This window comes from Culex pipiens, chromosome 2 (genome assembly GCF_016801865.2).
Source record: "Culex pipiens pallens isolate TS chromosome 2, TS_CPP_V2, whole genome shotgun sequence".
Classification (NCBI taxonomy): Eukaryota; Metazoa; Arthropoda; class Insecta; order Diptera; family Culicidae; genus Culex; species Culex pipiens.
Window position 1 is genome coordinate 153,539,012 of NC_068938.1, and position 12,573 is coordinate 153,551,584.

The window sequence follows — 12,573 nt, forward strand, 5'->3', positions numbered from 1 at the left end:
GTAATTCCCCATTATTGAAAAAACGGCTAATATCAACATATCGTCGCTTCTGTGCTATGTTGTGACACGTCTGCTGTATAAAGATAAGACGTGTCACAAGATAGCACACAAGCGACGATATGTCTGTTTGCGCACATACTAGCGTCAGAATCCCGGTGCCTTGCAAAATCGGATCTTTCGTCATTAATCAGAACTCGCGGGTTGTACAGAAAACATTTATTCTCAAAGTCGTCAGATTTATTCGCGGTCAGTTATTTGGACGGACTAAAAGTGGACTGTAAACACTTAAACTTAGCTAAACTGCGTCTGATTTAATCTGAACTGGTCAGTAGTACGGTTCGCAGAGCAATGACCAACCGCTAGTCGGTTCCTGCTGGCCAAAGCTACTTATTTCTGACCTCAGAACTCCAGGCACTCACTGGATGTTCTGTTTTGGTTTTTGTATGTTTTATGCTGTCTGTTCTTGTGCTGTTGTACTAGAGCATAGTCTGCACTGGCTCACAAAATCTGTTGAGACCTGACTTTGGCGCGTTCAATGTCAAAATCGAGATTTTAGCACGAAATGGCAGAGGATGCTCCAAAGCATCTTTTGAAGCTTGAATTTCACAAAAAACTAGTGTTTAGTTTTGACTGCTGATGCGAAAAATCAAACGGCTAATATGCCATTCTAATGAGAAATTGCCTTGACGAAGCTTTGGTGATGAACACTAAAACGCGTTTTCTCGGAATACATACTTGAATCTTCAAAAATTCTTAGACAGGTGTGGCACTTATTCAATACCTTAAAACCAGCATCCCCTTACAAATCTCAGCCTCATCACATTTCGGAAGCATCACCCACAACGCGTAGCTCGTACGCCACACCACGCCACTTGGAATATCGCGACCCCGGCTTAACCCAACGCAACGCTAATAACCACTCTCGCTTCTTCCCCACCTGAGATTGCGGTGTTTATTGCCATCTCCACCACGCGTCACGTCACCGCGAAGATCGGCTACGCAAATGTCAGAGCTCTGCGAACAAGCTCGTCGTCTGCTTAATGGAATTTGTCAAACGGAATTTTAACATTTTGCGTGTTTATTGATTTAAATAACAAATTAGTCAGATTATCATCCTCAATGTCATCAGCAGCTCGCACTCGGTCGGTTGGAGATCTCTAATGGCTGTCTAAACCGCGTTCGTCGCTAACTTCGTTGCAGTCGATTGGCGGGGGTGACTTTGGCCAGGTCGAACCTGTATACGCAGTTCTGCGGCGTAGCTGAACACGTTGTGTCGACCTCCAGCGAAGCTCCGCGCCCAAAACCTGTACCGATTCTGGTTCATCAATCAAAAGACTTGCGCGCGCGCGCAAGGAAACGAACCTGCTTATTTCGGGGAGGTCGTCGAAGGTTGTTGGGCACATTTCTTCGACCGCACCCTGGCCAAATCTGAACATTTGGACTTGCTACATCAGTGTGGTAGTGATGCTGTAAGCGACTCGGCGAAAAAAAAACCTGCAACTGTGAGGTCACTGGCTGCGATGTTGGCTGTGTTTATGTCCAATTTCGACCTATTCCTCCAGATATTGTAAATTTCCGCGGTTCGCGCGCGCTCGCAGTCTGCGTTCGCCGCTGGACCGGTTCGGTTGGTGTGAATTTTTTTTCGGTGATTTTGACTCTCCATCTCATTTTTTTTGGCAGCAACAGCGGCGGCTATCAAGAAAGTTTACATAACCCACGGTGCACGTGTAAAATTGGTTGGAAAAATTACTGACCCACAGCCGCTGGGGGTCGCGAAGAAGAAGAAAAAAAAGCGATAAAGCGCAGTGAAACAGTGAAGAAGAAAAAATAAAATCATCAACCGGAAAGTAAGCCACTAGTGAGAAAACGAAAGTGAGAAGTGAGAAAAGATTGGAAGGTCTAGTGAGTGGTGAAAATGCGGGAAAACTTCTTCCTGCTGGTGGGGACGGCCTGCGTTCTGGTGGGCCTTCAGGTGGCCCGATCGGAGCTCAGTGCGGACGAGGTTGAGTACGACGAGGAAGGCTTCTGGATCGGACACGGACTGGGCAGTAGGAAAGAGGGTGAGTTCAAGATATGATTAGTGTTTGTCATTGAAGCAATTTCACAATTTGGTGAAAATAAATTGTTATCTTCATATTAATGATAGTAACGGTTTAACCAAATGTATAGGTTTAAAATAGATATTTTTTACCAATTTTATAATGTTTAGAAAATAATGAATCTATGATATTGCAGCAATCTACCTTCAGTCTTATTGGTTTACATCATATTGATCAATTAGAGCAAACTGTTGTATGGTTCAATTAGTTGGAATTCAACTGGCTTCTTATTTGAATGATTAATTTCTCATTTGAATATAGCCATTTTATGACATCAGTCTTAACCTATTTTTTCCTCTTTCAGGTAAAATTCTGACAAGATCTTCAAAAACTTGTTATAATCACTAACAAAACATGTTATCAAGAGTTTAAGACATTCCCCTGAACCACCAGAAGGCATACTTACCTGGCACAGGGGTTACCGTGATCATCAAGGCGGTTCCCCCAGGGCGAGGCTCGGCCATTGCACATTCCGGTCGGGTTGACCCCTGCGAATATCCCTCATGTGGATATCTCGTGTGTGTTATTTTTGGTAGCCGGGACGTGCGTACGCGCACATCCCGATTCTAATCTAGACTTAAAGAAATGTTTTAAAAATTGGTTAAGAAAATAAGGGTTTTTTCCCGTCAAATGAAAGGTTTTTACATCTCATCAATCTAATATTTATCATTGGTGAGCAGTTCTCTAGGATTTCGGTCTTTCGATTTTTTTTGTATTTTTTAATCCGACTGAAACTTTTATGGTGCCTTTGGTATGCCCAAAGAAGCCATTTTGCATCATTAGTTTGTCCATATAATTTTCCATACAAATTTGGCAGCTGTCCATACAAAAATGATGTATGAAAATTCAAAAATCTGTATATTTTGAAGGAATTTTTTGATCGATTTGGTGTCTTCGGCAAAGTTGTAGGTATGGATACGGACTACACTGGAAAGAAATGATACACGGTAAAAAAAAGTTGGTGATTTTTTTATTTAACTTTTTATCACTAAAACTTGATTTACAAAAAAACACTATTTTTAATTTTTTTTTTTGATATGTTTTAGAGGACATAAAATGCCAACTTTTCAGAAATTTCCAGGTTGTGCAAAAAATCATTGAACGAGTTTTGAATTTTTTAATCAATACTGATTTTTTCAAAAAATCGAAATTTTGGTCGCAAAAATTTTTAAACTTCATTTTTCGATGTAAAATTGAATTTGCAATCAAAAAGTACTTTAGTGAAATTTTGATTAAGTGCACCGTTTTCAAGTTATAGCCATTTTTATGTAACTTTTTTCAAAATAGTCGCAGTTTTTCATTTTTTTAAATTAGTGCACATGTTTGCCCATTTTTGAAAAAAAAAAATTTGAAAAGCTGAGAAAATTCTCTATATTTTGCTTCTTTGGACTTTGTTGATACGACCTTTAGTTGCTGAGATATTGCAATGCAAAGGTTTAAAAACAGGAAAATTGATGTTTTCCAAGTCTCACCCAAACAGCCCACCATTTTTCAATGTCGATATCTCAGCAACAAATGGTCCGATTTTCAATGTTAAAGTATGAAACATTTGTGAAATTTTCCGATCTTTTCGAAAACAATATTTTCAAATTTTTCAAATCAAGACTAACATTTTAAAAGGGCGTAATATTGAATGTTTGGCCTTTTTGAAATGTTAGTCAATATTGAAGTGATTTCTTTTCAATATAATCATAACAAAAGCCAAACGTCAAATAAAATATAATAATTCGATATTTTCATAGATTTATGACCGTTCGATGCCTCTGAGCTCTCTTATGTCAACTAGATAGGAAAACCAAAAAGCTTAATACAAGAGAGCACAGATGCATCAAATTGTTGAAATTTTGAGGTGTTCTCAATCGTCAGGTTTGAATCGTCTGGTTTGATTTTACTTATATGGATTAAAAGTACTCAAACGCTTTAAAAAAAGATTATAAATGTTTTATATAAAAAAAAACCTGACTTTCAACATTCCAACAACATGATCAAATCAAACCAAAATTCAAATAAAATCTCAATAAAAGCTTACAATTTTTAATCTCGTCGCCTCAGTTTACAGTTTCAAAAATATCACAGCTCTAGCAAAAGCTTGTTGAAATATCTATGCAAATTGTAACAACGCATATTTACAACAGGGATAAATCCACAAGTTTTTTTCTTGAAAGTTAGATTAAATGACATACCAAAATATTTTCACAAGCTTTTGCTAAAGTTATTCAGCTGGGATCAGTGTTGTAAATGAGTAATAGAAAAACCTATCATTTGAAGATTCCTGCACTAAAACATCAGAGAGTAAAGCGACCGTCACTATAGCTCGTGAATTCTCTTCTTTTATCTCACGATTTCCAGCGAGAACATTCTCTTTCTATCACTTCTTCTCTTTACCACGTTCAAACACACTCGCAAGAGATCCTTTTGTTATGTTTGGAATTCGCAAAGAAAGAACGCGAGAGGGAGATTGAGAACCGATCACGAATCACGTTCCGTAAAACTGCGTTGCCAAATTTTGTTTTGTGGTGGCATTTGTGGCTTTGAGGGGTTATGATTGTGAATGTTCGAATGAGAGACAAAAAGAGAATGTCACACGGGATTGTGTGAACACGAGGTAGAGACTGACAATTTTTAGTGCTGAAAATCTCGCGACGAAATCGGACAGTAAATGTTGGGAAATGAGATTTTAAGACTGTTGCTGAGAACTGAATGTTCGATATATTTACAACCCTACCTGGGACATTTTATAATTAAACAACTCATTAAATCATTGAAAATTTTGAAATTTTATTTTGTGATGACAATAATGTGAAAATTCAGACTTGATATACACCCAAAACTGGGCAGCGTTTGTCCGAGAGAATAATGGCCTCGAGTCGAGAGAATAGTGGTACCACTCACGGACACAGAGAACACAGCTCGAGATTAGCGAGATAATTATTCTATCGAGGTTCATTTGCAAAAAAAAAGTTCATCCGTCAAAACAAAAAAAAAAACAAAAGTGTCGACTACGGGAATCGAACCAGAGACCTTTGACACACTAACATTTTGGGTGTAAATATTGCAAATAATATTTTAAGATAATTATGATTAATTAAGGCTCTGAAGACCTTAGTACAACCCGACTAGCCTATTATTGCCTACCTAAAACCTTAAATGTTACTAGGAATGTGCGTATAGAGTGCCATTGAATTGCCACTAACCATTGAAATTTCGTATAGATAAAACAAGTCGACATTTTTGAAGTTGAAGTCAGTAAACGGTTAAATTTCGTCAAGATATGTTAGATTTAGGCTCCCTGAACACGCTCCAATCGACAGAATAGAATTTTAGTGGATTTCCGGCCAATAAATAAAATTGTAATCTTATGGTATAAATGGTATGGAATTATCTTAAGCAACCATGCGCTCCCACGTCTATCTATAAGGGTAGCAAAAATAATGGGGTGCGCCTGGTTGCTTAAGATGGTTCCATACCATTTATACTCGAATTCACAATTTTATTTATTTGCCATATTATCTTGACGCAACTTAATCGTTTACTGGTATCAACTTCAAATATGTCGAGTTGTGATAATTATAAAAGATTCAATTTAGTTGCACAACTTTACCAAATCATGCTTGCTTAAATAACTATAAACTAAGGAAAATTCAAAATTATACTACAAAATGTTACAATTCCATAGATAGTTCTTATTAAAATCTTTTTTATAAATATTAGGATCGGGATGTGGGCGTACGCACGTCCCGGCTACCAAAAATAACACACACGAGATATCCACATGAGGGATATTCGCAGGGGTCAACCCGACCGGAATGTGCAATGGCCGAGCCTCGCCCTGGGGGAACCGCCTTGATGATCACGGTAACCCCTGTGCCAGGTAAGTATGCCATCTGGTGGTTCGGCGGAACGTCATGAACTCTTAAGGACATGAAATAGGTAAAATAGGCTAAAGACTGATGGCATAAAATAACAACATTGAAATGATAAATGAATAATTCAAATAAGAAGCAAAACTCGTAATTCATTCATACTGAAACATACAACAGCAACCTTTACCCCGATCCGTTTAATCTGATTCAAACCAATAAGATAAAATCAAAGTACGGATTGTAGTGTTTCACAGTGAATACGAAAGTATTTTTTCTTATTTGATTTCTATGATATATTTCTCATTTGAATAAAGTCATCAGTCTTTAGCTTATTTTACCTATTTCAGGTAAATATCTAACAAGTTCCTTACACAAATATCTGTTTCACTAAACTAACATGTCACCAAGCGTTCAAGACGTTCCCCCGAACCACCAGAAGGCATACTTACCTGGCACAGGGGTTACCGTGATCATCAAGGCGGTTCCCCCAGGGCGAGGCTCGGCCATTGCACATTCCGGTCGGGTTGACCCCTGCGAATATCCCTCATGTGGATATCTCGTGTGTGTTATTTTTGGTAGCCGGGACGTGCGTACGCGCACATCCCGATTCTAATCAACCTTAAAAAGATTCTTTGAACTTGAACTTAAATTTAGTTTTTCAATTTTAGGTGACGAAATCCTCAAGATCCTGTACAAATCGGTGGGCCCGTTCAGCGAACCACAAAATGTCACCCTGGTGGAAAAGTTCAACGCTGGCGACGGAGAAAGCATCACTTTCACGCAGTTCAACTCGTCGAAGGTAAGTTAGCGTTTAATGTAGCGGATATCAATTTTACGTTAAATAATAATAATGCCAAGGACGGAGGGAATGTCTGGGTAAAAAAGTGATTATTAGCGCTAATTGCCAATGGCAATGAGTGACTTTGCATTATCTTCAAAAGCCTGACTAATTAATACTAGTCAGTCAATTGACCTTCGTGGTTAAAGCCCTGTAGAGTGTCTACTCGAATGAAAATGTTAAGACGTCTCTCGAGATAAACATAATTCCACCCTGAAAGCTTTTTTGTAATAGACTCTGACTAAGGCGTCTAATAACGCCCAACGTTTTTTTTTCACTGCTCCTTAACCACAATAAAGTGTGAAAATTGCAAAGCACATTTTGATCATAGATCATTAGAGCATTGACCACACACCAACTCACCCAAGATTAATATCTTTGACACTTGGGCAACCAGCACAGCCACCGGGTCGCATGCCATTGACCATAAAAGCTTGGGCTGATCTAGAGTATTTGGTACCGGTTTCAACCCGGCCGGCTTCGAAATAACAATCCACCGCCACCACCCCTTTCATGTTTTTTTTTTCTGAGTATTCGTCGGTTGCAAGTGGGGTAGATAGCCCACAACATGAGAAGGGTAGAATGAAGAAACAGTAACAGAAAAATGGCGCGAATCGCGTTTTTATTTCTGCTGTCACGTTAATAGATCTTTACTGTATATCTAGAAAACTGACTTGCAACAAAGTTCCGCAAAGCTTTACGTTGACTAGCAAATGGTGCTGATTTCAATTGAATTTGAAATACCGTAAACCGGGGTGACTTTGATAGGATTTCAATTTGTTTTTAGAATATTTTCCAACAGGTAAGGTTTTTCTTAAGATTATTATTTTTAAAACATGTACTGGGGTAGGTCACACAAAGTCCATGTACTATTTCGGAATAAAAGTTTTTTCAATAATGTTTAGAAAAATAGTTGCGATAAAAAATCTTGGTATAATTCCGGGGTGACTTTGAGAGTCATAGTTTTTCTTGTTAAAATCATATTTAAGATGTTCAAACTTTATTTGTACGCTAAGTGTACCATCACTTAAGTAGCTAGTTTTTAAGAAAAAAATCAATGTTTATATTTTGTTAACTAAGTGTATAAGCTTTTTAGCAAAATACATATAAATTTTAGATAAAATTGTTAAAAAGTCGGAATTTTGCCTGAAATTTGTTAAACTAGTTTTGTTTATAAAATTATCGATTTATATTGCATTTTATACTGAATTCGAAGCACGAATCACAAATTTTCACATTTTACATGGAATTTGTTCAACTGAAATTGCCTATAAATTTGAAGATGTTTTTTAATTGTGTTTCAAAAACACATATTATTTATTATTTACAAACTTTTTTAACCTTCTCCTAGTGGAAAATTGTCCAAAGAATCCGAAAATGCATTCCGTTTTCCGATTAAAAATCATGTTCATTGAGAAAATCATGACACTTTGAGAAGTTTAAAATAATGACTTTGATCCACATTTTCTTAACTTATAGTTAACTAACTTTTTAAACTTGGCAAATTTTATAAACAGTTCTTCTTGAGGTACTTTGAACACTTCTCTACCACGGTCAGTATGTTTCTAAACCATTCCTTACGTATTTAAATTGTACTCTTCATTTTGCGGAAAAATCGCAAACCTATCAAAGTCACCCCGTTTTACGGTACCAAATTTACTATGACACATTTATATTTTTTTAAATTTCATTTTAACATCAAAATCAAGCATTTTCCAAATGTATAAAAATATTACGAATAATTGTCAAAAATACCTTCAAAACACTTGATTTCAAAACCAAAATTAATGCTTTTTTGCGGTCATAAACAAAACAAAAAAAACTTTGCTTCGCGATCATTACATCAAAACATTATTTTTAAATGATTGGTTTATCCCTAACCTGCCCAATTTTTATTCGATGTTTTATATTTTTCCTTTGCTCAGGAGGTCATTTTGACCCACTTTTGTTCTATGAAAAACTTTACTTCTCTTGTTTTATGTTTTCTTTATTCATTCTTAGTATTTTAATTTGCATTTATCTTGTTTAGTTTATTTGTTTTTGATAGTATTTGGTCTAATCTATAACCTTCTATCAATACTTTTTGAATTTCTAGTTTTTCATGTTTTGACAGTCACTTTTTCAATGTTTTGCTTGTTTTTCACATTTTCTGCTATATAGAATAAAACCATAATCATTTAAATTGTAAATAATGCATAGAAACATAGTCTGGGACATCTTTGTATTACTGCATACCTATTTTTACCAAAAAAAAACTCTTATATTTTAAGAGTTTTTCTTTCCACATTCCACACTTCAGCACATAAACAATATTTGTATAAAAACGAATTCTATCGATATTTGCCAAGTCTGATGACCTCAAGCCAAATATGAGCCCTCTACGACAAAACCAATGTTCGTTTAAGTTTGAGGTCTAAAGAACATGTAAATTTTTCAAATTGGTCACATTTTAGTGAAACTTAATAAATTTCAATTCTCTTTTTGGAATTTTAAAGTTTAATGTGCTATATTAATCCGGGATTGTTTTGACTTTTTCTCAAAGCTTTTCTAAACATAATGTAGTAATTAGATCGTCCAATTTCCCGTCCCGGGAAAAAAATTCCCGGGAATTCCCGGGATTTCCCGAAAAAAAATATTTTCCGTTTCCCGGGAAATTTGTAAATTTCCCGGGAATTCCCGAAATTCGGAAGCATACATTTTCTTAACTTTTTGGAACCATATTTGTGAAAACTGAAAAAAATGAATGAAACTCAACATGATTTTGTTCAATAAAATTTAATATTTAATTCATATTTAATTAATCAGGTGATCAGAAATGTTGATATCAAGATTTATTTCTGATAATAATAATAATTTCTGAAGCAACTGGAAATAGATCTTACTTAATGAAAATAAACTATTACAATTTAGGTAAGCTTTTAAAATAACAATTGGTGTTGTTTAATTTAAAAAAAACATATTTTAACCCCTTTACCGCCCTTACCATGATCAAATGGGGTAAAAATAGGATTGGTATCTTTAAATATTTCAGATCTGTTTGTGCAAGGAGAATTACTTCAATTCGTTTAATACCTAGTATTCAAGAAATTACAATTTAAAGTGAAAGAATTATGGAGCAATGAGTGTAAGAGGATTAAAAAGGAAAAATTCAAGTCTGTGCAATTATGTTAATTTATCGTAAAATTTAAATCATGTTCTTGTGCTGTGAAAAACATTTAACTGAAGTCAATTATAAACCTGAAAATCATGTGGCATAATAAAACCATTAAAAATTATTAAAAAAATACCTTGTTTTGTTTAAGAGGTGTCTAAAAAATGCAAAATATTTTTGAAATTTGCTCAAATTATTTGAATACATAAAGTTTTTTTTATAAATAAACCAAACACGAGAAGTAAGATTTTTAAGGAAAAACTAAAAAGCTTTTCCATTTTGTTCAAAAGCTGAAACCAGTAAGATTTGTTTCAGAAAAGTTATTTGTCATAAAAACATAATTTCTGCATGTCTTTTTTTTTCATTTCAAATTCATGTGTAAAACCACACTCTTTAAAACTGGTCACAGAGGCAAGATTAAATGATTTTTTGTGGAGTATGGATTCATTATACTCACTGTCCAAACACTTTGATAAAAAATATTTCTCATCAAAAAATACCTATACATTTTCTATGCAAAATATTAACCAGAACCAAGATCAAAACAATTTTCAATGAATTAAATTTTGGATTTCCCGGGAAATTGATTGAAAATTTCCAGTTTCCCGGGAAATGTGTAACCCCGGGAAATTGGACGCTCTAGTAGTAATTCAATTCAATTCGTAACACACATAATGCAGATATAAGTACTGAACAGTGAACTGTAATTTCAATGTATTCACTTTTGATAGATTATGATTTACAAAAAAATGTGATTTTAAAACAATAATTATATGTTTATCTCAAACAGATTGTTTAAATAAGACCATTATTAATATCTACAGAGATATTCCTCGTAATTTCGTAGGATTTATTCAACTTTTTCCATAATTTTCTATCTATTTCCTTTTTTTTAAATTATCACTTGTGCTCTCAAGCTAAAAAAATGGGTTGTTTCCAAACAAATTCCCCCAAATTCGATTTTTTGTTTTACTTTTTATTATTAAAAGTTATATTCTCAAAATACGTATTTTTTTATTTTCGATTTTTTATATGTTTTAGGAGACTAAAAATAACATCTTGTAAGCCATAGCGTAAATGGTATGAAATCTGGATTTTTGAAATAATTGTGTTTTTTTTTTAAATATATCGAAAAACCCGTTTTGCCTTCCTCACTGAGGTAAGGCTATAATCCTGCTCTAAAAATGAACTTCGTATAAAAACGTCGTAGACCCACCTTCATGTATACATATCGACTCAGAATCGAAAACTGAACAAATGTCTGTGTGTATGTGTGTGTGTATGTGTGTGTGTATGTGTGTGTGTATGTGTGTGTGTATGTGTGTGTGTATGTATGTATGTGACCAACAAACTAGCTCATGTTTCTCGGCACTGGTTGAACCGATTTGACCCGAACTTGTTGCATTCGACTTGGTTTAGGGTCCCATAGATCGAGTTTTATACAGATTGAAGTTTCGATAAGTAGTTCAAAAGTTATGTATAAAAATGTGTTTTCACATATATTTGGTTCTCACTTAACTGTATGTAAACTTTGTCCGGGTCCATTGTCCGACCCATCGTTGGTTAGGTTATCAAAAGACCTTTCCAACGAGTCCAAAACATTGAAGATCTGGCAACCCTGTCTCGAGATATGGCCTCTTAAGTGATATTGATGTACTTTTTTGAAGCCGGATCTCACTTAAATGTATGTAAACTATGTCCGGCTCCACTATCCGACCCGACGTTGGTTAGGTTATCAAAATACCTTTCCAATGAGTCTAAATTATTGAAGATTTGGCAACCCTGTCTCGAGATATGGCCTCTTAAGTGATATTGATTTACTTTTTTGAAGCTGGATCTCACTTAAATGTATGTAAACTATGTCCGGCTCCACCATCTGACCTATTGTTGGTTAGGTTATCAAAAGACCTTCCCAACGAGTCCAAAACATTGGAGATCTGGCAACCCTGTCTCGAGATATGGCCCCTTAAGTGATATTGATGTACTTTTTTGAAGCCGGATCTCACTTAAATGTATGTAAACTATGTACGGATCCACCATCCGACCCATTGTTGGTTAGGTTATCAAAAGACTTTTCCAACTTTTTGAAGCCGGATCTAAAAAATAGATGAAACTTGTGTACAGCCATTGTTGTGAGGAAGGCTCCAACCACATAGGTGGATTAAGTTAGTTTTTTTAATTAACAATAATTTTTAAAGCAAAAAAATTGCAATCAAAAAGTACTTTACAACTGTTTTTGATCAAATGTGCCGTTTTCAAGTTATAGCTACTTTGATGTATAAATTTTCGTTTTTTTTCGTTTTTTTCGTTTTTTTTCGTTTTTTTCTTGTTTTTTTAATGCTTCTCTATATAACAAATATTATTAAAATAATAAAGGACGTGAGTTACGATAGTTTTTCACATTTCCGTAGTAACTTTTCAAATTGGGCGAAACCTTGGATGTAAAAAAAAAGTCTATCCCACTTGCTCTAGTAACAGTTCATGTTGGGAATAGGCTGCTTGTTTACTTCCAAGGTTTCACCCAATTGAAAATTTGTTACGGATTTATTACTAGTGATTCCGAACAAATCATATAATAAAAATATTTTCAAGCAGATTATTTCAATCCACTTGAATTATAAT

General features: G+C 35.0%; 1 protein-coding gene and 3 non-coding genes across 5 annotated transcripts in view; 3 read left to right on the top strand and 1 right to left on the bottom strand.

Moving 5' to 3' along the window:
* Nucleotides 1-1,020: 1,020 nt before the first annotated feature.
* The window catches only part of LOC120424599 (uncharacterized), an 81,912-nt gene continuing 70,359 nt past the window's right edge, over nt 1,021-12,573 (top strand). For both annotated transcript variants that reach the window (XR_008211991.1, XM_039588763.2), the window contains exons 1-2: nt 1,021-2,060; nt 6,631-6,761. Coding sequence is in view for 1 of the 2 variants with exons in the window: in XM_039588763.2 (XP_039444697.1) it covers nt 1,916-2,060; nt 6,631-6,761 (276 nt within the window). In the remaining variant the exon portion in view is untranslated. The remainder of the gene's footprint in view (nt 2,061-6,630; nt 6,762-12,573) is intronic.
* On the top strand, nt 2,498-2,663 carry LOC120424600 (U1 spliceosomal RNA). The gene has a single exon (XR_005606401.1). It is a non-coding gene; the product is annotated as a U1 spliceosomal RNA (small nuclear RNA).
* On the bottom strand, nt 5,813-5,978 carry LOC120424602 (U1 spliceosomal RNA). Its single transcript, XR_005606403.1, has one exon. It is a non-coding gene; the product is annotated as a U1 spliceosomal RNA (small nuclear RNA).
* LOC120424601 (U1 spliceosomal RNA) lies at nt 6,404-6,569 on the top strand. The gene has a single exon (XR_005606402.1). It is a non-coding gene; the product is annotated as a U1 spliceosomal RNA (small nuclear RNA).